Source organism: Callorhinus ursinus, unplaced genomic scaffold (assembly GCF_003265705.2).
Source record: "Callorhinus ursinus isolate GAN/ISIS: 27379988/994484 unplaced genomic scaffold, GSC_fseal_2.0 scaffold4, whole genome shotgun sequence".
Taxonomy (NCBI): domain Eukaryota; kingdom Metazoa; phylum Chordata; class Mammalia; order Carnivora; family Otariidae; genus Callorhinus; species Callorhinus ursinus.
Genome location: NW_027397066.1, coordinates 154,313,729 through 154,338,997, shown reverse-complemented (window position 1 = coordinate 154,338,997; position 25,269 = coordinate 154,313,729). Strand labels below are relative to the sequence as shown.

Sequence of the window (25,269 nt, the reverse complement as noted above, 5' to 3'; positions counted from 1 at the left end):
TACACTTTAAACTTTTACCATGCTATATGTCAGTTATATCTCGATAAAAATGAAGAAAATAAATGAAAAAATTATTCATGTGGTTAGATGTAAATATACCATCTTGTTATTTGCTTTACATTTGCCACATCTGGTCTTTGCTTCTTTTCTCTTGTTTTGGGTCAGATTTTTTTTTTACTATTCCATTTTATATCCAGTCTTGGTTTATGAGCTGTGCCTCTCTGTTTTTCTGGTTCTCGTCTTTCTTGTTGTTGGCATTGCTGTTTTCACTGTTACTCTAAGACTTAGGATAGACATCCTCAACTTGCTTCAGTCTCTTGTCAAACAACATCATACCCCTTCACCTACAGTAGAAAAACCTTACAGCAGTATGCTTTCATTTCCCACCTCCAATCTTTTGCATATTCTTGTAATACTTTTCACCTTTATGTGTTATAAAGTCCTCAATACATTGTTATTAATTTTGATTTAAACATTTTTAAATGAGAAAAAATGTGTTTTATATCTACACACATATTTATGATTTTTTAAGATTTTTATTTATTTATTTATTTGGGAGAGAGAGCACAAGCAGAGAGAGGGGCAGAGGGAGAAGCAGACTCCCCACTGAGCCAGGTGTCAGCCAGGTTGGTTTCTTCTGAGGCTTCTCTCCTTGGCTCCCAGATGGCCACCTTCTTGCTCTGTCTTCACATGGTTTCCTCCTCTGTACATTTGTGTCCTTACCTCCTCTTCTTATAAAGATACCAGTCATATTGGATTAGGCCCACCATACAACCTCACTTGATTACCTCTTTAAAGACCCATCTCCAAATGCAATCACATTCTGAGGTGCTGGGGGTTAGGACTTTAACATAGGAATTTGGGGAGTGTATGTTCAGCCCATAACAATTATTTTCTGACAAGAGTGTGCTATCACTCTTAGCCCTGATTCTCTGTATGTAATGTCTTTTTTCCCCTAGCTGTGTTTAAGATTTTTCTCTTTATCATTTTTTAAAAGATTTATTTATTCATTTGAGAGAGAGAATGGGCACACCGAGGGGTAGAGGGAAAGGGAAAGAGAAACTCCAAACAGACTGCACTGAGCACAGAGCCTGAGGGAGGGCTCTATCCCACGACCTTAAGATCATGACCTGAACTGAAACCAAGAGTCAGACACTTAACCAACTCTGCCACCCAGGCACCCCTCTCTTTATCACTTTTTTTTTTTTTAACAATTTGGTTGGGATGTGTCTTGATATGGTTTTTCTATGTTTATCTATCTTTCTTGAGGTTTGTTGGGATTTTTAAATCTGATGCTTATACTTTTTATGAAAACTCATATATGCCAGCCCTTATATCTTCATATATTTTTCTGTTCCCTCACCACCCCCAACATTCTCCTCTCCTTCTGAGACTCAAATTTTACATACGATAAAGCATTTTATCTTGTTTCACAGGTCATTGCTGTCCTCTTCATTTCTTTAGTCCTGTTTCACTCCGTGCTTAGTTTTTGATAGTCTTTATTGTTTTGTCTTTACCTTCAAGTTTTCCTTTACTGTAACGAACCAGCCATTAATACCACCCAGTGTATTTTTTTCCAATTGTATTTTTCATTCTAGAAGTTGCATTTGGGTCTTTTTTACATCTTCCATTTCTTCTTTGCTTTCCACTAGTTTCTTGAACATATGGAGCATATTTCTAGAAATCTTAAAATCTTGGTTAATTCCATCATAGTTGTCATTTCTATATTTGCATCTATAGATTTTCCTCTTAACTAAATGTTATACTATCTTACTTCTTTGTATGCCTGATGAAGTTTTTTTGAATGCTAAACATTTTGAATTCTACATTATTGGTCCTGGGTTTTGTTGGATTCCTTTAAATCAACTGGGACTTTGTTCTGGCATGCCTTTAATTTACTTGAAAGCAGTATGATTCTTTCAAGGCTTGCTTTTTTTTTTAAGATTTTATTTTATTTATTTATTTATTTATTTATTGCGGGGGCGGGCAAAGGGAGAGGAAGAATCTCAAGCAGACTCTGTGCTCTGACAGGAGCCTCCATCTCATGACCCTGAAATCATGACCTGAGCCGAAATCCAGAGTCTGACACTCAACCAACTGGGCCACCCAGACACCCATCAAGGCTTGCTTTTTAGTGTTCTCAGAGTGGGTTCAAATTAGCTTTTCTCTTTGAGAAGGTGCTGAGTGGAAGAGAAGAATCAAGCCCAAGGACAGAGTAAATGAACAGGAATAGGACTCAGGAGACAGAAAAGAACAAGAGGAATGAGATAGATCAGGGGACAAAGACCAGAGACAAGCGGACCTGAGAAGTTGTATTACTGCAAAAGTCAGCAAATATTTATATTGGCATGGCGGGGGGGAGTTGTGTTTATTTATAAAACTGAGCTAGGTTCTGGGCTTAGATGATCATAAACAGGTTTCTCATTTACATTCAGAAGTCGAATGTGATGTGGGACATTCTCTTGGTGCATCCTTGGTCTCCACCCACTCAAAAGGAAGCGCTGAGCCTGCTCCTTTTGTTTACCAAAACTGCTGCTGCACATTTCCAAAATGCCCTCTAGGGGGCATTACTGTCTCCATTGAAAACCACTGGTTGGGATCTCAGATTTAAAATATGCCTCTCTTACTCTGCTCTTCCTTGGCCCCAGTTCCTGATCTTGCCACAACATTAGGGGAATCTCAAGAGCCCTTTTCTTTGTATAGTCTTCCTGGACGAAGAATTCATTCACTTCCGTGGCAGCAACTACTTCCCAATGCTCATGGTTCCCAACTCACATTTCCAACTCTCCCTTCCTATGTCTGCCTCTTCCTCTCTGTTCAAAGTCTGCGCATCCTTAAAGGCTCAGCTCAAGTGCTGCCCACTCCATGAAGGAATCTCCCTTCCTCTTGCCTTCGGAAATACTGCCTAAGACTTAGTCCTTAATTGTACAGAATTCCTCAAACTGTAGTCATGATTGGCACCTAAAAAGCTGGGAAATGGCTTTTTAAAACGTAGGTTCCAAGGCAACATCCTCAAAAAGATAATATTTCAAAAAGCCTGGTCAATTATCTTCATTTACAAACACCCAGTGTTTGTAATGTACCTTGTAATGTACATTTTAACAAGCGTTCAGAGGGATTTTGATATAAACTGAAAATTTAAGATCTGTTGCTTTGGTCATTTCATCCATATCCCAAGTGGTGTGTAAACCTTTCAATGTAGGAATCCTTTTTAATGTTTGGAAGCTAGCTCCATGCTGAGCACATAATAGGAGTTTTCAGTTTTCAGTGTCAGGCATTGAAGATTAGTGGGACCCAGGGGGTGTCTTGTTGACAGATTTTAGTTTTCTGCATAATCTGGATCAGCCATATTCTTTGATATGTACAAATGATTGTGTTTTCTGGGTCTTATATACAGTGCTTCAGTAAAATGCTATATCAGTGAAGCTTCAGGACAAGTGGCCTGGCTTTTCTTTTTAACCAGATTGCTGCCCATATTCCTATCCTATGAAGAAATTCTGGAGCAGCCACTGTCTGAGACACAAAGAATAATAAAACTGGTTCCTGTTTTCAAGGAACTTCAAGTCTAATAGATGACAGAGATAGGTAAACAAATAATTACGTAGTAATCAAAGCATGTAAAAGGTACAGAAATATTGGTGGAGTCAGGGAACTTAATATCTGAGTTGAGTTTAAAAGAATGAGTAAGAATTAATATTCAGCCAGGCAGGGAAGAGCACCCCAAGCAAGAGAACTGCCTTTGCAAAGGAAGGAGGGGTGGATTAATAGGGTTTATCAGGGAATGAAAGGTGAGTGCAAGAGTTTGGTGAAAGAGAATACTGGGAATGAAGCTTCCTCCCAGCCTTGGGTTTCCCCATGGGAGGATGGAGATGCTGATTGGGGTAGATTGGTGGGAATAGACCCTTGAAGCCATTCTTGTCCCCTTTTACTCAGAGGCAGACAGTTCTAGATGGCATGGCCCCAAGCCTCCCACTTTCTCAAGCACAGCAGCTTCTAAAGCCCCTGGGGCTATAAGTCTGGTCTCCACATTCACTGGAGAGCAGTGACTTTCAACGAGCTTTGATTGCAACCCCCAGAAAGAAATACATACTATGCTGTGACCTAGAACACACATACATAAATATAAAATTGAAACACAACTTCTACAAAATACTATCTCCATTGTTGCCTGTTGTTTCCTAGTCTATTCCATCAAAAAAAAAAAATTAAGGTTGGGTGGCACCCATACATTGATTTCACAGTCCAATGAGCCACAACTGGCACTTTGAGAAACACTATCCCGGAACTCATGTTCTAGTTTGGAAGTGTTGAGAAACAGCACAGGTCTGTGGCTAAGGGCTTGGACTCTGGGAGCAAATGGCCAGAATTCAAGTCCCTATTCACCTACTTATTATCTGTGTGGCCCTGAGCAAGTTACTTAACCTTTCAATACCTCAGTTTCCTTGTCTGCAAAATGGGATAAGAGTACCTACTGGGTAGGCTTGTTGTGAGGATTAAGTGATAGACATAGACATAGATATATACCCAGAAAATTGCCAGACATCTAGCAAGTGCTGCCTAAGTGTTAACGGCCATTACCTTCCTCCTCCTGCTGCTCATCATCATCATCAGTGATGCCTCCTGTTATCCTATCTTAAAATGAAGAAGCCAAATTGGTACCACTAGTGAGTTGGGGTGGGGGCAATACCAAAAGGTTTATTTATGAAGCTGTAAAAGCTACACAGTGTGTGGGGCAGGGTGGGAACCCTGCAGGCTGTGGCTCTGTCTGCAGGGGAGAAGAAGAAGGAGACTCCTTTCCCAGTCATGGTTTAGTGTTTTGGATAAGGTGACTGCTGGGTCTGAAAGGATCTCTCTGCATTCTACTAACACACATTTTATTTCCTCGCTCACTTCTGTAACCACCTAGAATCCCACACTCCCAAAGTGAGGAGAACTTCCTTCTTACTATGCATGTGGGGGACCATCAGAATGTCAATCCACAGAAGACAAGATGGAATTTCTTTCCTCATCAATTCAGTGAACTCAATCCAATAATGGACAACCCACAAAGGGGGTTTACAAAAGAAAGAAAGAAAAAGAAGAAAAGCAAAAGCAAACTTTTCAATTATGCCAAAGGCTAGCATGTTTAACCCACCTCACCCAGCACCTCTCAGATGCTCTGATAGTCCAACTAAGGAACAAAAGGGGCATCTGCCACCTAATGGGTAGAAACCAAATTCAAGAATATTCTTGAATCACTCAAGAATCTTGAATCACTCAATATTCTTGAATCACTACCATCACTCAAAGGACAAATTCAGGAAATAAAGAACGGGAGACCTGGAGTAAATATTTCATTGGTCATGATGATCAAAAGATAATGGTTAATACACACACACTCAGACCTCATCCCACCTGTTGCAGGGCGGAAGCAATACCTCCAGGCCCCCCACCCTCTCCCTGGGCTTCTCCTGCCATGCCCTGCAGCCACTGCCTCACCCAGGACTCCACCCTTCACTTGGTACTTCTCCTGCCCCATTTGCAGCTTCCCTCAACACGGTGCCTGGACGTTCACTGTGAAGAAAAGCCAAGGACTTGACCTGAGTCTGCGGTGGGTAGGGTTGCAATGTCCACGAGTCCTTCTCTACCTCCTTTCCCAAATTCTCTCCTTCTCTACCCTCTCCCACCCCATCATTGTTCCCCGGAAACAAATAGGATGGCTTCACTGGTCAATTCTTTACATATACAAACACCAAAAGCAGAGGAAACACCCCTGGCCACCCCCCTCCCCCCAAACCCCAGTGCTGGGAGAGCAGCCCATGGCGGACGAGGCTGCCTCGGGAACTGCGGAGCTGCTGGAGCTGTCCGGCTGTTCTGGAAACTTCTTTGGCCTCTGGGCTTTACCTGGAGGCCTCTTCCTTCAGCTCCTTGTTTTTCCGCACCTCCTCCGCGTGCTTGTCCTGAGAAGGAAGGGAGCGAAAAGGGGCGGTCACACGGGCTTCCCCGGGGATAAAAAGGGAAGCCAAGGGGCAAGAGAACCCAAAGTAAAGAATTGCTGCTGCAGGAAATGAAGAGAAAGGTCTGCAAAGATGCCCTGAGAAGGGGCAGAAGGTGGCAGGTGAGACTGGTAGGAGGCAGGTGAGCAAGCCGACTGGTGTGGCCCCAGGGAGTTCATTGACTGGGGCCAACCTCCCATGGGGGACCCACCTCACAGCGACCCCACAGCCCACCAGCTTCCCCCTCCTTCACCTGGCCATCCTGGGCTTGCACTGAGTGCATTGCTTGACTTAATGCAGGGAGCAGCTCAGTGTAGCTATGCCGGAGGAGCAGGTAGAACAGACAGGCCTCATTACAAATGTCCCCTGCACACACTTGCAACGTGACCGCTGCTTTCATTTCTGTCCATCCCCTCAGTGCAAGTTGTTTTCTTCAGCCCCTTGGTGAAAGATGAGGGCTCTTAAGTATAAATTGACTGAAGAATTTTTGGAAATGTCACCCAAATCCAAAAAGTGGACTCACTGACAACTGGTGTATGAGAACCCTCTTTGCTGGACAGTGTTAATCAAGCCAAAAGATGGGATCTGACTTCAAAGACCCATCAGCTGTGTGACCTCGACTAACTGCTTCATCAATCAGGCCTCCTCGGCTCCCTGGTTTTTAAAGAGAGGGCCCTAAACCGGAAGCTGTTTTTACCTCTAGAATTCTGTGATTTTAGTGTTCACCTCTAGGGCACATTATGGTCTGCCTTACATCCCTGTTCATTGTGCATCTGTCTGGGTCCTCACTTTCTTGGAGGCAGGGAGCACATCTTTTTCTTCTTTTTATTTCCCAGTTCCTCCTATGGCACTTTGCACATGGCAGGTGCTCCATAAATATTGTCTCTGCCAGACCCTGGCAATCATCCAGATAGTATCATATCCAGATATCAAAAGTCAGACTGGAGTAGGCCTACTGAGGCAGTCCAGGAGCCCAGGATATACCTTAAACTATGAATCCATCCCTGAGAAAGCCCTAGAACTTTCCATGGCCCTGGGGAGAGTGTGGGTAGTGGTGTATCTAGGGCAATGGTTCTAAACCTTGCTATGTATCAGCATGACCTAGGGAATTTGTTATACTCCTGGGTCCTCAGGCATGCCATGACAGTAGATCATTAGGGTCCCAAGGATCTGTAGTTTTAATCTTTACACCAGGTAAATCTGATGCGGATGGTCAGTGACCCATGCAGCTACCAACACAGAAAGCACTGGCTTGGAGCAGGGCAGAAGCCACACACCTGTCTCTTATTCCATCTCCCACATTCATCAGTGGCTGAGGGTCCAAAGGAGTCAATCAATCCCAAAGGAGTGATGCCCACTCAGATTCTGACTCTGACATCTTGCTTCTTTGAGTCTTACTCCACCTCCATAGCTATTACTCCGGGGGGGGGAGGGGCTTCTCAATCCCTTCCCCTTGGAATTGACCCCTACATGAGCTCTCTGGGCAGAACCCTAGATTTCCGGGCTCTCTTTCTTTGGTCTCCAATGGTCCCCTCTCTGGCAAAAGGCCAATAGGATGACTGTGGGCTAGTCCCCCTGAAACGGGTTGAAAGAGTCCCCTGGACTTACATAGCCAGAGAATTGTGTTCTGGTCCCAGCTGCACTGCTTAGTGGCTGTGTGACCCTGGCCAAGTTATTTGACCTTCTCTGACATGGTTTCCCCATTGATTAAATAGGGATAACACTGTTCTGCTTACCTCATGGATTTGTTGTGAGGATAGGAGTAGGAAGAAGTAAAAGTGTTTTTGCCATTTTTTAAATACCATATCGTGGCTCTAGCCCCAATTATTTCTTTTGGGTTTGGCCTGAGAGCCCATGCCCCCATTTTACGGCAATCCCAGATTTTTTTTCTCCTGCAAGAATTTGTTCCTAGCCATCCCTCGATAACTAGGGAAGGCTGAAATGAGACCCAGATCACTTCCCTCCCATCTGATACTTGGTGGAGGTCTTACTGCCCCTAGAAGGGTAGAGTGTGAGAGCGGAAGGGCTGCCACATGCTGGCTAGTTGCAGGGCCTATGCAACATTCAGATCCCCTGTAAAGAAACCAATCTTTCTAGTAGCTGTTGCCAAGGGCCTGAGACTCTAGGCGGATGGGCAGGAAGGAGTGGGGACCACGCTGCTCACCATGGGACGAGGCCACCGATCGGGTCCCGGGAGTCACCGCGCAGCAGGCGGCTCCTGGAAATAAAACACAGAGCTGGAGCTCTCCCAGGAGCTGCAGGAGAAACTGGGGCAGGCTTGAGACTCAGGAAATGAGGCCAACGTGTTCTCAGCAGAACGGGCTGTTATTCTGCTGACACGTGGGACCAATCCCAGTCTCTCACGTTTCTCTTATATAGGTGACACCATTTGGTTTATTGACAAAGGGCAGAATATTGGAAAGACCTGTGACTCACTCAGTCCATATCATAGGTTTGTAGAGAATCATGTTTCCTGCTCAATGGTCAACTCAGCTTCTCATGCCCTTGGCTTAGAGCCAAGAGCCCAAGTCATCACCGTTCATTAAATCGAATCAGTCCATTCAAGGATGAACCAGGAATGTACAACTACTTGTTCATCCTTACTCTTTTGCATTAGGCAGGCTTTCTCTAGAAGATAAGAGGTCTAATCTTCCTAAGACAATGAGAAATTTCAATTGTGTAGCTGCGCATTATATCCCTCAAGGAATTCTAAAGCTCAGCTCGTTTCTTGCCAATGACTTCCCAAAACATCCCTTGCAACTCTGTAAGGATCCAGCCTAACAGAAATACCCCCTTTCCTACCTGTGGCTGTTTGCTACCTGAAATAATATGTAAGTCCTTTATACTTGCCATGGAAGGAAGAGAGTGTTCCAGGAGTCTCTTCTTTCACCAAGAACACTTACCTTCTCTTGCAGTCGTTCCAACATGGCGGCAAGGTGGGCCTCCCGGTTCTCCTTATTGGATTCCATCTTCTGAGCCAGTTTTTCCTTAGCCATCTTGATGAAATTGTTGTTTTCCTCAATGGCTTTTTGGATCACCTCCCGCTCGTGTTCTCGTTTCTCTGCCAGGTGCTTTAGGAGCTCAGCTTCCTGGTACTAAGGCAGCACAAAGGGAAAAAGAGGCCCTTGAAAGTGAGCATGCCATGGTGTGTTTTCCATGGCATGGAGCTCTATGCCCAGAACGCAGCCTCCCTGAACCTGGTCCCTGGCCCATTGGCAGGAAGCAAGGACACTTTCTGGATTCCCCCACCATTCCCTCAGTTCTTTTTTTCTCGTTGCCTTCATTCATTCCCTCCTTCCTTCATTCATTCACAAATACTAGATGACTATATACCTGTACCATGTGCCAAGCACTATGCTAGCAACTTGGGAAAGAAAAAAGTCTCATAGAAGTAAGATATATATAACTCTAATCCAGACTAGCATGTGACATATGCCTTAAGAGGTAGAGAGGAAATGCTATAAGAATCCAAAGGAGAAGAAGATTATTTTCTGCTTCAAAGATGAAAGCTTACATAGAGATGGCACCAGATTTGGGCCATCAGAATCAATAGGAAGCACAGAGGGCACACAAAGTGTGGAAGTATACCATACCATGACCTTCTCCTTCCCCCAGTTAAGGAGCCCTTTCCTTGATTGTCTAGCCTTTCCATAAATCCTTAGTGTTTGTCAATGTCTTCCTCCTGTTAGTGTGCATACTAGGCCACCTCTTGGACATGGGTAATGCAATGCCTTATCCGATACCTCTAACCAAACTGTAAGCTCCTAGAGACCAGGGATCTTTACTTCCTTGTTTCCCTCAATGGTACCTCATTATCTGCCTTGAACATGGGAGGGGCTACCTAAATATTTGTAGGTTGGTGGTGACTTGACCTCAGCTCAGAGCCACCTCTTATCTTCTCCAACTCCCTCCTGTCATGCTGAGTTGGAAGAAAGAAAGGACAGCACGTACCTTCCTTCGCTCCTCAGCTGCTTCTAGTTTCTTCTGGATCTCTTCCAGTGATGGGTCTCGCCGCCTGGGTAGGGAGGCATTGAACTCAGGAACCCCATCAAAGGAGGGTGGCTTCAGGATGACTTCAAAGGACTGGCCCGAGGTACATTTGTTCAGCTCGATGACTTCCATGTCAGAAATTACACACCAGTTCAGGTCCACTGTGTCTGCTGCAGAGAGCAGGAAACAGGCTGCTCACCCCCTGTGGACTAGATTGGCACCCCAAAAGCATGCACACATGCAAACATATATGGGAAATCTGGGGTCCCCAAGGCAAATCAATGACCAGGGTTCTGGGTTGGTCCTGAACCTGGCACCTAATAGGGTCAACGGGCTCCAGTGGGGCTGAAGGAGTTGGTAGCCACAGCAAGGGCTCAGGCTCCAAGAGTAGAGGTCCCAGGATTCGTGGTTTCTAATAATGGCTGTAGCAAATACCTTTGCTTCTGCCACAAGGCTCCTCCCATACGTGAGCTCTTGCTCAAATTGTCCTGAGTGGTGGCCAACAGTGGTGCATTTGCCCACCACCCACCACCCATTCACTCCTCATCCCACTACCAATCTGATGGCTCAGCCTGTTGCCACCTCTCCCCTGCTCCCTCCTACCCTGCTCTCTTCTTTCTCTCCAGTCAGCACTGTCTTTCCGCTGGCTTTGATCTTTCCTCCTACACTGTCTCCCACACCAGCCTAGACAGAAAAAACAATCTCAGGTAACCCAAGCACTCTCATCTCTCATTTCCAGAACAAAACTCTCCCTTCCTTTTAATCCCTGGGAAATTAAGAGGTGACCTGTTCCCCGCCCCTCCCTGAGCAGAACGTGGCCATTCAGTGCTCCCTGCCAGTGTCCTGGGACCCTGTCACAGGTCCCAGTCAGCATAGCCCCCTCATTGGGTGACTGCAGGTGGAAGTCCTCTCTCTACCTCTGGACTCCCAGAGCATTCTCCACCATTCACAGAGGAGGCCTGTCAACCGTGGAATCTAGTGATTTCTACTGCATCTTGTCTTCTATTCTAGTGCTCTCCAAGGGAAGAATCTCTGTCTGCTTCACCTCTGTATCTTCCACAACATCCATTTGTTAAATGAATGAAGAAAAGCTAAGATCAAGATCGCTCAGCAGAGGGTCTGATTCAGATTTTCAACTGCTGTCTAGTCCCCCAGCTGCAGCCCCACACCAGGCTTCACATGGTGCTTAGACCCTCAGAATAAGCTGTGGTGATTTTACTGGCTCTAGGAAAGAGGAACATGATATGGGGAGGAGAGTTTCATGAAATTGGGACAGGAGTGTGGTATTCATGGATACAAGCCCAGGAACCCTCCACAAGTTCCTCTCCCAATGGTGGCCCTCACTTACCTTCATATTTATAGGATGATTTATTCAGGGGATCGGCCAGAAAACAGGAGCAGAACAAAGACACCAGTGGAAGCTCCTTCATCTTCTCTTTGTAGGCTGCAGAAACACCAACAGGACAACATGGTGACCCCCTACTAGACTCAGAAGTCAGCCTTTGTGAGAGTTTGGGTGCTTGAGCAGCGAGGGGTGACGAGGCTCCACAGAGGCACCTAAACCACCCAGACCCACCCCTTGGCTGAGGATCCAGCCCCTTTTGCCCTGAGCAGCCTGGTTTGGGATTCCTGTGTGTGATTAGATCCACTTCTGTCCATTTTATTAGAACCTGAGCCTTCCAGAGCACCCAGATGATCCCATCTTCTCCTCAGTACATTGTTTCCCTTCCTAGTACTGAATGCAAAGTGCCTTCAGGTAAAGACCACAAGCACTAGTGCCTTTGCCCCAGCCTCGCACCCTAGACCTCGTTCTCTATTTCTTCACACTTGCCAGAATATTTCATTTACTTTGCTCCACGATGCAGGAAATCCACACTCCTTTTTACTCAAAGCATTCAGCAGTGCTTCTCTGAAAGGTAAAGAGGCTCACCACCATCCCTCTAGTCTTGACACTCACTGAGTGGCAGGGTCAGGATGTGAGTTTTCTCTGACCTTCCGAGTGCAGTGGTCAAAGCCAGAGGTGCTGGTGTCCATGAGGGCTGGAGGAATACCCCCACCACCGTCTAGCCTCTTTGTGTCAGGGGAGGATTTGAAAACCAGGAAGTCACAGGTTAGAGCTGATACAGTGAAGTCCAGCCCACCTCTGCCCTGGCCCTGGCATGTGCTCCTGCCTGTACCCCCACCACTCTGGGGCCAGTGCCCCTTGTTTTAAGCTCCACTATGTTCAAGTCCTCTCTGTTCTCAACTAAACCCAGCACAGTGCTCAGGCACTCTCCTCCTTGTTTCCTTTTACAAATTGAAAACATAATTAAGTGTAAAACAATATATGTGCATTGTAAAAACTTTTTAAAAACACACACAGAGGAGTAAAAAGGAGGAAAAGCTCAATGGTGATCCCACCCATCATCTAGAGATAACTTCTTTTAACCCTTAGGTGTACTTCCTGTCAGTCTTTTATCCTTCTCTATGCTTATGTAAGTACATATATGTGTGCACAGAACTATTTTATGCTGTGGTGCCCCATCACATAAACAGTTTTTGTACATACCAGCGAGGGTCATGTTTTCTGGAATGTGGGGGCTGGATCCGGCTGAAAGTCACAAAGTCGGTCTGTCACCAGCTCAGGATGCTATCACAAATCTGAGAAAGAGAGTATTTTACCACTGACAGGTTATTCCCATAAGAAAGGTCTTTATACAACTGGGGAGGGAATCCCAGGAAGCACCTGGTCTGCTCCCACCTCCAGGAACTCTACACACCCACTCTCCCTTTCCCAAACATAGACCCCCTGTTCAACACCACCATAATCAAGTTCAGTTTCCATGCACAAATGATGGTTTCATAATTAGCTTTCTAGTCTCAAGCCCCCTGAGTATCAGACATGAATTTCCCAAAACTATATGTGTCAAGAGGTGTTCATTTGTCTCCCTGTGCAGCTTAATGGCTGGCCCAAAGCAAAGGTTAGGGTGAGAGACAAATCCTAAGTCAGAATCACTTGGGAGGCTTTCAAAAAATAACTCTGTGTCCTGAATTTCTCCCTATTCCCATCCCAGACCCCCCCTGCCCAGCCCGTTCTGATATGAGATCAGAGGGAATTGGACAAAGGATGTCAAAATACTACTCCAGATGGCCCCTCAGTCACTACCCACCAAGAACCTCTTGTCTTAAACACTCCTTGACCTCATTTAACATAACCTAGACTATGAGAGAGACAAACATTATTATAGAATAACGTCATCATAATGTGGTTGGTGCAGAGATGGAAATTACGCCACCAGCTTTCCTGGGTCTCGAGCTTGCAGGTGACTGATTGTGGGATTTCTCAGCCTCCATAACCGCATGAGCTAATCCATCAGAATAAATCTCTTTCTCGATGCATCCTGTTGGTTCTGTTTCTCTGGAGAATGCCAACTAATACAGTCACCCTCAGTGGTCACTGTGCCAGCAGAGGGTGGTGTGAGCCAACGGTTTTACTGCCTGCATCTCACAAAGCAAAGGGCTCTGAGACTGATGTAGAGCCTCTTTCCTTCCTTAATGAGGTGTCTTCCCTCTGGCAACCGGGGTCTGTATTAGCTGTGAATGGGCAGGGGAGCCAATGGGAGCAGGGGGCTCAGCTTTAGAATCAGACCAATGTGGAATCAAACTCAGACTTGATCTCACTTACTAGCTGTCACTCACAAGCCCAATTTGCTTTCTCCATCTTAATTCTGCACCAAGTTGCACAAATTCAATAAGAAAAGCATATGTACAGCATCCAGCAAAAAGGAGATACTTAATAAATGTGAGTTTCTTTTCCTCTGCCTCTTCCATCAGGGTAGCCACCACCCACACACCTGCTTCAGAGTCACTGCCCTGGTCCTCACCAGCTCTGCAATTAAGGACTGTAATCTCCATTTTTAGATGAGGAAACAGAGGCTCAGAGGGTTTATGTGGCTTACTCGGGGTCATGAGGTTAGAGAGTTATAAAAGCAGAGATTTAAAGCCAGGTCAACTGGCCTTAAAGTGCTCTCTTCCCTGAAGCGTCTTTGTGTTCTCTGGAGTCAGAGGCCCCTGCCATGCACCACCCTCCTCGTTGTGCAGCACAATGGGCCTCTTTCCTCAGAGTCAAGCTGATCCTGACAGTACCAGTGGGTCCCTGAACAGGGCCTGGATGTGACATCCCTGGTCACGAGGCTCCATTCCACACAATTTTGGCTCATAACCAGGCTGATTGATGAGGTGACTGGCTGGATGAGCAAGCCCTTGCCAGGAGAGGGAGTAGCATTAGACTTAACCTAGGTAATGGATCTAAAGCAGGGGGTCCAAGTAAGTGAAGTGAGGCAGAGAAGGACACTCTGAGGAAGAAGGGGGACTGAGCTGGACTTTTTCTGTAGGGGTAGGTACCTGGAATGAAGGACTGTGCCCCTCAGCCCGAGTTGGGCATGATAATTAAGGCCCACCACTCACGGAGCACAGATTACAACTCCTGTCCTATCCCTATTAATCTTCACGTGAGGCTGGGCTGACAGCCTCACTTTCAGATAAAGAACTTGGGGCTCAGAGAACTTAAGACTCTTAGCTAAGGTCACGCAGCTTCTTAATGGTAGAGCTGGTTCTTTGATCCAGGTCTTCTCACTTTTAAGTTCTTCCTTTGTGGCCAGGGGAGAGACTGGATGCTAGTTCCTCCATGGTTCTGGGGACTCAAGAAATGCCAGTCTGGCCTGTAGATATGGTTTAATTAAAGACATGAATAGGTGCTTTCTATACTTCTATGGAAGATACTGTGCTAGGAATTGTAGGAGCATAAGGAACCCGGTAGAGAACATAGGTCAGAGAGACTGAGAAGGAATACTAGCGCATGGAACAGGAGACACTCCAGAGATGGGCAGAGGTATGCCTGGCCAAGGGATTAGTAACTGAGAGCTCTCTGTTTCACAGGGCTGGAGTCTACATAATCAAAAATGTGTATTTATAGAGCATCTATTATATGTCAGATACTTTCATTTTCATTTTCATAACCTTATGATGTAAGGATTGTTGTCCCCATTTTATAGATGTGGAAATTGAGGCTCAGAGAGGGTAAGTGACATTTCCAGGGCCATCCAGTGTAGTGGATTGAATGTGTCCCCCAATAAGATATGTCCTCATGCTAACTCCTATAACTTGGGGATGTGACTTTATTTGGAAAGGGTCTCTGCAGATTTAATTAACTTAAGGACCTCAGGGTCATATCATTCTGTATTATCTGGGTGTCATCAAATATAACGACAAGAGTCCTTATAAGGGACACACAGAGAGGAGACAGACAGAGAGGAGAGGCCATCTGAAGAGGGAGGCAGAGATTGGACTGATGCAGACACAAGCCGAGGAGCACCTGGAGCCACCAGAAGCTGGAAGAGGCATGAAAATTTTCTCCCCTAAAGTCTTTGGGACACTGTGACCCTACTGACACCTTGATCTTGGACTTCTGGACACCAGAACTGGGAGAGAATTAATTTGTGTTGTTTTGAGCCACTAAGTGTGTGGTCATTTGTTACAGCAGCTGCAGGAAACTAATACATGCAGTAAGAGACGGAGCCAGGGTTCAAACTTGTGATTCTTCCACCTTATCTCAGCTACTAGTGCTTATACACAGTTGACTTGTTCCTTAAGGTAATTGACTTGTTCCTTGTACTTATGGGTACAATAAATCCTTATGCCATAGTCACATCATTTCTATTGCATTCAAGACCCAAAAGATGTTGCTGCCTGTGGGACATTCTGAGAAAAGATAGAAGGGGGCAGGAGGGAGGGCATAGACTCTTCAAGAAGGCCAAGCAGTGAAGAGGGGTCCTAAGCCATTGGGTGGTGGCTGCTAGAGCAGGGGGCCTGACTTTGCCCCTAATTAACATGGAGCATCAGAGTTGAATGGGGCCAATCATACCCACCTCCCCAGCACTCCCCAGCCTGGCTACATGAGGACTCCAGGTTGTCTGGTGGGTTAGACCCAGATTGGATGCACACCACTTGGAAGATCTAGTTATGCTAACCCATGGCCTGGAGGCCCTTTAGAACAGCTCTGAGGCCTCCGCTCCCCCCATCTTAGAGCACCAACAGCTCAGATCATTCTCCTGGGCATCTCCAGTCAATCTAAAGGCACACAAACCAGACTTAGTCTCTAGGCTTGGTCCCTACAAGCTTCTCACAACACTGTGAAATCTATTAAATGACTTGGTGGCTTGGGTTAGCTTGGGTTAGCTTGGGTTACATTGTCAGGCCACAGTAAAATACCTGCAATACAGTGGGGCCACCAAGCCTGTCCTGCATCTGCCAGAGAAGGGCATTAAGGGATGTTATTGCTCAAGGTCACAGAGGACAAAATGCCAGAAATTCAGGGAGGCAAGATGAAAATTAAGAGACAACAGAGGCCAGAGTAGACATGAGCCAGGCCCACTGGGGGAAATTCTATCCCCAAAACGTTACACATCAGAGCATCATAAAGCAAAACTCTGTGCTGAGACAAACCTCTGGCCCTCACAGAGGCTCTTTGCATGGTCTGTTATGGCAGAGGCCAGTCCCAGGCCTTGGCAGCACTAGGGAAGACCAGGACAATGACTATATCCAGCCATAGCAAAGACCGAAGTGGTCCCCAACTCAAGGTAGATGAGTTACACCCACTCAGCCAAGAGCCACAGAAGCAGAGCCCACAACAGTGGCTTCCTGACTCTTGCCCAGCACTCACTCCCCAGCACTTCTAATGGGGGTGCAGGCTGCTGGTCAAGAGGCAGGGCCTCTCTGGGCATCCCAGCCCCTGTGGCCATTATTGATCTCGCATAGCAGGTGGTGAGAGGACTCAAGTTTCAGATGGCAAAGGTCAGAGGGTGCTGGGCTTCTTAGGCAAATCAGATTCTGCAGGTGTCTCTATCACTGCCATGGCTTTGGAACTTGACGGTGTGTGGGCGTGCGGACTGGATTTATTGGGGAACAGAGAAGGCCCACTGGGCTGCATGCAGGACTCACTGGGACCAATTGGTAGAATAGCAAGAGGAAGATGAGGGACCTGCAGACTAGGGAAAGCATTTGTACTTTATATTCTATTCAGTAGGAAGGCACTGACATCTTTGGACTAAGAGGGGAGAGGGGAAATGGGGATGCTGATGATAATAGCAAAAAGAATAGCTACCACATCTTGAACACCTGCTTGGTACCAGAAAGTTCACAAGCATTATTTCAATTATTTCTCTGAGGTTATTTGTAAGAGGGAACTCGAAGCTCAGCAGAGAGAGGTTAATGACACAAAAGCCTACAGGTAGTAAGAGCAGAGCTGGGATGTTCATTAGCTGCTACTCAGGCAAAAAGATCCTTCTGGCAGCAACAGCTTGGGGAAAAGATTAGGAGAGGAAGTTTGGAAGCCAGGACTAGGCACAAAGCGATGAGGACCCCCCTAGAACAAGTAACAGCCTCAACTGTTTGCATCCCACCCAATACTGTTTCTCTGTTTGCAAACCGATCTATACATTTACTCCAGCTCCAGCACCTAAGAGTCTATGTATAGAAAAGCAAGTGATCACACATTTTTGTTGATAGATTGAACCATTAACCTAATTGGTAGAAATAATTAGTTAGCAATAACCCAACCAGGAAGAGACCCAGGCCATAAAGAGACAAGACACAGAATGAGTATGTTTTGATTGGCAGACGGGGTGGCTGAAAGAGAAGGTCTAGAAATTAAGGCTGTTGACTGAAGGGGGATCTCGTGTGGCACTGTGGGGGAAAGATGTCTAAAGTGAAGAGGTCAGAGCGCCCAGTTTTCCCCTCAAACGTCAGAATGTCAGCAATGGAGTGGAGTGATTTTCTGATCACTAGCCTGAGGGTTTCAACTAGGACAGCCTCACTCCCAGGAATATACGTGGGACTCTCTGATGGTCACTAGACTAGAGGTGCTCCAGGCCTTTAGTGGGCAACAGCTGGATAAACTAAACACTCTGAACTGCACATATCCATCCCACACAACCAACAACTGTCCCTCCCAGAGTGCCAATATGCTCCTCCCCCGGGATCAGAGATCTTGAGGTCACACTGGCTGAGTTGGGACCAGCATCCAAACCTTTGAATTCCAGTGCCCTTGCCCTTCATACTGAGCCCTTCCCTCCTCCCACACACTAGGACATGAGGGGGAAAACCGACGTGGGGGCCACGTGTGGGAGCAGCATGAAAAGATGGAGATTTAAAGTGACCAGAAATGGTGCTCCATGCTCCCAGGCTTTCTGTAATGCAGTCAATGACCAGGAGCCAATAGAGATGAGCACCCAGTTCTCTGATGCTGTGGCATCATGACCATTTATTAGACACACCCTTGATCTCCTGAGGCACCTCTGACTGCCCACACTCCCCAAGGGAGCCAGTGTTTTATTTGTCACTGCAAAGAATGCCCAGATAAGGCTTTCTGGATGTGTCAAATACTATGTGGACTATTTTTGAAGAGTAAGAAGCTAATGCACATGCAAGTGGCTTGACTAGAGTGGTCCCTGGTGAGGGTGTTCAGAGAGGATAGACTGGTGTGGAATCGGGGCAAGGACACGGTGATCTGGGACTTCTAACCATGGGCAGAAGAGGGAGGTGGCTCTTTAGGTCTGTGCCAATTACTAGTCCTGTTGAAGTGATGTATGTGCCTGAAATCAGCGGTACAACCTACCTAAATGTCATGGAATCCTATCTCTGCACAGTAACCCTGGTTATTTTGTGCTGATTAGAAGACTTTGACTGAAAGCTATATGTCTTATCTGGGTTTAAAAAAAAAAAAGGAGATAAATTATTTTTTCTTGAATGTGGTTCTTTCCACGATATTTATTGACTATATAATTCAGTGCCAAGCCCTCAGCTGGGTCCTAAAATAACTGCAGGGGTTTGGGGTGATGAAAATGTGAAACAGGTCCCCAGGGTGAGAATTTGGAGCCTCTGAACGTTTTGCAGATGCCGTGTGGGCCCACAGCAATTCTCCAGCAGTAGCATGGACCATGTTATAAAGGGAGAAGGAGCAGATACTAGAGCACAGGCCAAGACTGGACCAGTGAGACCCACAGAGGGTGACTGGGCAAAGCGCCACAGTGTGTGATTAGCCGGCTTTTGGGAGCTAGCTCTTGTCTAATCACCACCCCCGCCTAGGTTGCTTCTAATGGCTTCACAAAGAAGAGATGGTGAGAGCCGTGGTCAGAAGCAACTCCCAGACAGCACCTAACGGGCTTAGGAATGCCGCTTTGGTTGTGTTTCTAGGAAATAAAGAGGAGTAACCTGTTGACAAGCACAAGAGTCTAAGGATCCCCTCCCCGTTTTAACAGCTACGTTGGGAGGCCAGCCAAAGAAGGAAAATTAAGTCTAGAAAAATGACAGTCCCAAACAATCTACAGTGGTGGCACTTTCTGGGCTGCTTCTATTTTCCATTCAATACGTACAGAAGAATCAACATATTAGAAGCAAAATTCCAGGGCATGGACCTGCATTCAGCGTCGCTGGATGGAGTGCAAGGCATTGCGACCCTGGTACCATGGGAGATCCTGGACTCAGAATACTTGGAAGCCCTACTAATCTGAGTCCTAGTCACACCAAGTAGCAATATTTTGGAGTGCTTTACAGTTTACCAGGCACAAATACATTTTATATGTAATGTTTTAATTACAAACATATTAATATCCTATTTCAGAACACCTATGTGACAGAGAAAAGAAAAGAAATCCCTGTCATCTTGCTACTTTTCGCTGTTGGCATTTCCTTCTAGTTTTTTTTTTTTCTTCCTAATGTCCATTATTTCTAGATAGTTGTAAATCGGGCATATATATTTTATCACTGCATTCTCTCCAAATCCTATAAAATAGGTTCTATTATACCCATTCTACTAATGATCAGTTCAGGCAAGTGACTTGATTTGCCCAAAGTCATACAAGCAGAAAATGACAAAGATGGGATTTGAACTCACGCCTTCAAAGTTCCACGGTACTTTCTCATATCCAAGGCCAAGTGTAAATATAAGTAGGATAGATGATTGCCTAGGGCATGTGGATGAAGGGCACACGAAGCCTTGCCTGCCCCACATCTGCCTCCAAACCATGGGCAGCCCCAGGGCTTAAAGTTCTCACCACTGAGTTCTCTCTTACAACAGGCTTTGCCTCAGAAAGTCCTGTTCAAATGCATACAAATGCCCTACCCAGTGTAATAAATTAAATCACTTTCACATCAGCAGAGAACAAGCAATAGATCTATAGGCATTTCCACGGGTCAAGCTCTCTGCCCGTAGATGGGAGGAGCCGTGGTGATCTCTGGCATCTCCATTTCCCACCCTTTTCAGATGAAGAGACAGAGGACCCAAGAGGGTCAGTGCCTTTCCCAAGATTAAGTTGGAGGAGCAGAGCCAGCTTCCCAACCCACATTTAGCTACGACCAAGGGAGATTCTCATCTTTTACAATATTATTCTTGTTTTCTTTATTCTTTCATTCTTCCCCAGTGCTTTGCAAGTTTTACATCTGGTTTTAATCTCCAAGTTAAAAATCATTTATATCTATGTTTTATTACATTAAGAAGAAAACAGTGGCAAATGGTTTTCTTTGTGAAAGATGAGAGATTTTGCATGCTTTTATTTCCTTTCACCACAAATCTTCTGATTTTGTCATAGTGATCTGTATTTTCAGTTCTGGATTACTATTATTGATTTCTTTCTTAAATTACTCTTTCAACAAATATTTATTTAGAATCTAGTCAATGCATAACGCTAGGAAGGTGTTAGGAAGTAACCCAATGATGAATTTAGTAGACATATTCCTTCGCCTTAAGATATTTGACATTTGTATTCAGCTCTATAAATATGTTGATTATAATTAGACAAAAACTCAATGCCCCCAGGTGGCTCAACTGGTTCAGCATCTGACTCTTGATTTCAGCTCAGATTGTGATCTCAGGGTTGTGAGATCAAGACCTCCGTCAGGCTCTGCGCTGGGCATGGAGCCTGCTGAAGATTCTCTCTCTCCCTCTCCTTCTGCCCCCCCAATAAAGAAAAATAGTTAGACAAACAATCGAAATTCTAGTATTTTCTTTGTCACCATTATCAATACCATATCTACTCTGTACCTGAGTTCTTTAATTTGATAAAAAAAAAAAAAACACTTTTGGTTAGCTAGACAGACCACTTTTGGGGTACTATATTTCTCAGGCAGGGTTCACGGGATACTTGCTGAGTCCTTACATATCTGTTTGGTGGCAGACGAAGAAGGCAGAGACACCTGCCCCAGGATCGACAGTCAGGTAAGTTGTGTTAGCATTATCAGCTAACGGGGTCTATCCACCTGTTGCCTCAATCCTGGTTTCAACTTTGCTTTCTCCCTGGCTCGCACTTCTGGGCACTGACCCCCAAACGACCCACTGGAACTCTGCACTCTGCTTCACCCCCTCGCCAGCCTCGCCAGCTGGGTCTTCACCCTACAGTCTGCACTCGGCTCCCTTCTCTGGATTCACAGTCCCTGGTTTGTTCTCTGAACTCCTGGGTTGCCTGTGCTCTGCCTAAATTAGGCCCATCACCCCAGAGCCCTACCCCTTCCAATCTGTTCCGTCCTCTTGCCTGCTACCACCTACCTCTGACAGAAGGACCCTAAGGGAATGGACACACAGCAAAGATCAGTTTGAATGCATAAAAAAGACCAGTGAGAGCTGGGGAGGGAAGGCAGAAGCGTAGGTGTGTGTGGGAAAGCCGGGGGAGTGGACCTCTATCTGTGTATTTTCCTGTCTTCCTAGTGGAAATAAAAATGTAAAAACCTGCAAAATGCTTTTTAAAATATCAGAAGAGGTTTTTTTCTATACTCCTCCTCAAAGAAAAACAGGAAAAATAATCTTTTTCCAGACTATCACATCTCTAAATATAGCAAATTCTAACTTAATAAGCAAATTAAATTATACATGATGAGTGTTTATTAGCCGAGCCAATAAAAAGCGGGGGGGGGGGGAATAGAGTTTGTTTCTCTACAGAGCATTATAAAAATCACATTTTGAATGTTTTATAATTTTCTCCCAAATTTCTAGCCTCCTCCCCAAATAAATGTCTCATTTCTATCTACCGATGATTTCAAAATCTCTGGGAATTCTGTATCTCCAAATGATAGTCTCCAGTTAAGTGAGAAATAATATAAAGATATCAAGGGGGTCTGGAGAAAGGATCTTAAGGGGTCAGGAAAAATTAAGCCCTTCTGGATTATGATACTGGTTTTGAACATACCCAATTATTGAAAATCAACAGCACAAAAGATCTGAATTTCCCCGTTCTTCATACTGTTGGTTTAATGCGGACACTCTGTCCTTCTGGACTTACCTTCCTCTCACCTTCCTTCTTGGCCTTCTTTCCTGTCACACCTTACTCTCCGGAACTCAGTTTATCAATCTTTATTGCTCTACTTTAAGTCTTATCTGTCAGCACACTTACCGTCCCATAGGGCAAATGTGGTTTAAATGACCTAGTCGGTTGAGAGAAGGCAGCCAAACTTGCTTGGCCCTGGGATTTCTTTTATTGAGCCAAAATGAAATCCAAATATTAAGCAAAAAAAATGCAAGACACTCTCACCACCCCACCAGCCAGTACTATGTCTGTTCAACTCTCTGCTCAGGAAGAACAATATTAGACCAGGCTTCTCAATTTTTGATAGAACACAATATCCCCCTAAAGAGACACAGTTTTCCACTTAACACAGTACTTGGATTTTGGACACCTATATTGTGCGTGGTCATTGGGATGCGTCTGAACACGACAGTTCTCCTTGAAAGAAGTTCACAGTCTATGATATGGATGAATCTTGAGGACATGATGCTAAGTGAAAGAAGCCAGTCATAAAAAGACAAAGGCTATATGATTTCACTTATATAAGGTATCTAGAGTAGTCAAATTCACAGAGACAGAAAATAGAATGGGGGTTGCCAGGGGCTGGGGGGAGAGGGAATGGAGAGTTAGTGTTCAACAGGGACAGAGTTTCAGTTTGGAGAGATGAAAAAAGTTCTGGGGATGGATGGTGGTGATGGTTGCCCAACAATGTGAATATAGTTAATACCACTGAACTGTGCGCTATAAAATGGTTAAAATGGTAAATTTCATGTTATGTGTATTTTACCACAATTAAAAATTAAAAATCTTTAAAAAGAAGTTCATAGTCTAGTAAGAGTTATCCACAGGTTTACAGTCTTAGAAAAGGTCATAAGGGTCACTTAGCCAGTGTTTTTTTTCTTACTAGGACCAACAATAAAGAACTGCATTTTGTATCATGATCCAGTATGTACATGTCATAATACTGACATACACACATATGTATAGTCACTGATACGTCTACATACATACACACAAATGTACATGTAACTGAAATATAAACATAAATATATTGTATTTATTTATACATGTAATAATATTTCTAAAATATGTTTATAAATATAAACATTAGATTTATAAATATTTACATAACAGAAAATACATAACTAATCAAGGTAGAGGAAACATTCACTCCACTATATGGGCTGTGTTTTGACTTTTTTTCTACTCTATTTTATCCCATTTTATTTGAAAAAAAATACCAGTTACAACCCACTAATTGGATTTCACAATACACTATTGGATCTCAATCTGCAGTTTGAAAAACACTAACCAAGACCCAGTCTCCAACACAATGCAGAAATCTCTACAGCCACCCTGCAAGTAGTCAGCCAACATCTGCTTGAATGCCCTCGGTGATGGGGAGCTCACTCCCTACAATGCTCTTGGTGGATCCATCTTAGCAGTTAAGGATCCTTGTCCACTCCAAACCTGTTCCAGGAGCGGCCTGGGTGGAGCTGGGGATCCCAGAAGGGCTGGGACCTGCTGACAGGTGCTCTGGCACTGGTGATGAGTGGGTTTCAAGGAGGGTGCAAGCACAGTTCCTAGCAGCAAGGTGGAGGCTCGGAGCAAGCTGAGGAGAGGGTGCTGGCTGGCCCTAGAGGACAAGGTAGGGTCTCTGGAGGCTCTAGCTTCGTTCGGTGGAGCTGCTAATCAGACCTTGCCTCTCTGCCTCCTCACCTCTCGCTCCAGCACTATGATTATCTCCTCATCTGATGGATGATCTCATTCCCCCTGGCACCCTGCCTTTGGGAGAGGTTTCCTCCCCCTAGAGGGGGCCTCAGCCTCAGTAGAGACAGATTCTCCCACATTCCTTCTCAACCTGTCACCCACCCCGCAGAACTCCAGCAGGCCACCGCTGGCCATCCCCTCCCAATGTGTTCTCTTGGTCTTGAGACACGGGGGTATCCTTGCCCAGGGGGTTCTGACCTGGGCTGCCTCAATATTTCTGACCCCCCCCAAGGGGTTCAGGGGACCTGCCTTTTTTTTTTTTTCAGGACAATGGGACTCCTCCACACCTGACTGTGTCTTCCTGGAAGGAATGAGACAAAGACAGCACCACCACGTGGGGACAGAACTGGCCACTGGACAGCAAATCCCCGGTGGTGGCCCCCTGGATGAGAAGAGAGCAATCCCTAAACTCCTGGCGAGGGCAGTGGGCTGAGCGAGGAGGGGCCGGCTCGGCCACCCGCGGGGACCAGGGCGTGGCAGTTGTGGCTTCCCGCAGTTTGCAGCCTGACAGCCCACTGGCACTGCTCAGGTAGGAGCGGGTTGACCCCAGGGCGGGGCGGGGCGGGGCGGGGCGAGGAAGAGGTGGTGATCTCATTGTAGCCTCAGAACCAGGAGCAAAAAGTAACCCAGTGCAGACAGAGGAGAAAGGAAAGGAGCCAAGGAAAACTGTGGTCGAGAAAGGAAAGGTAAAACCCAGGGCAGCTGCTAGCTTGAAACGGGTCTGGGCATCAGAGCCAGCTCAGGCGAAGCCAGACTTTGAACAAAACCGTTCTGCCTGAGCAACAGAACATTTTTATGCAGAAAAAACTCACCGTGGATATCCGACCTGAAAGAAACCCTGGCAATTCCCGCCTGCCTCTCTCTCTCCTGAGCTCTGGAATAGAAGGACTGCCTCTATCCCGTCCTCACCCCTTGGGATAGCCCCATTCTTTTCACATCACCCCGTTTCCCCCAGGATTTGACAAAGTTTAATTGATCCAGTGACACCAAAAGGCGACACAAATGGTACCAGACCCCTCACTTCTCCTCCCTGCCGCTGCTAATTTTTTTTTCTCTTTTGTCTGAAAAGCCTCAAATAATTTGCATTTCATTCCTACTTACCTGCGGTCCCGTTCGAGGCGAGCTGCTCCCTTCCTCACTCCCTCAATTAGTGGTACCCTGGGCTTCTCCCCACATCAGCACCGCTGCTCGCTCTGGCCATGACATCACCTCTGAGCTCTGTG

General features: G+C 45.7%; 1 protein-coding gene across 4 annotated transcripts; it reads right to left on the bottom strand.

Annotated features, from left to right (window-relative positions):
- Positions 1 to 1,943: 1,943 nt before the first annotated feature.
- On the bottom strand, positions 1,944 to 25,269 carry STMN4 (stathmin 4). Of its 4 annotated transcripts, XM_073892569.1 has the most exons (8): positions 25,148 to 25,269; positions 12,514 to 12,605; positions 11,314 to 11,409; positions 10,569 to 10,649; positions 9,927 to 10,135; positions 8,879 to 9,070; positions 8,140 to 8,193; positions 1,944 to 5,939 (listed from the first exon to the last, which is right to left on the bottom strand). In XM_073892569.1, the coding sequence occupies exons 2-7, from the start codon at positions 12,524 to 12,526 to the stop codon at positions 8,173 to 8,175; spliced, it is 612 nt and encodes a 203-aa protein (XP_073748670.1). In that variant the 5' UTR covers positions 12,527 to 12,605; positions 25,148 to 25,269; the 3' UTR covers positions 1,944 to 5,939; positions 8,140 to 8,172. The 4 variants fall into 4 exon arrangements, with proteins under 4 accessions (XP_073748670.1, XP_073748669.1, XP_073748671.1 ...); XM_073892568.1 differs by lacking the exon at positions 8,140 to 8,193 and having other exon boundaries at positions 25,148 to 25,268; XM_073892570.1 differs by lacking the exon at positions 10,569 to 10,649 and having other exon boundaries at positions 25,148 to 25,268.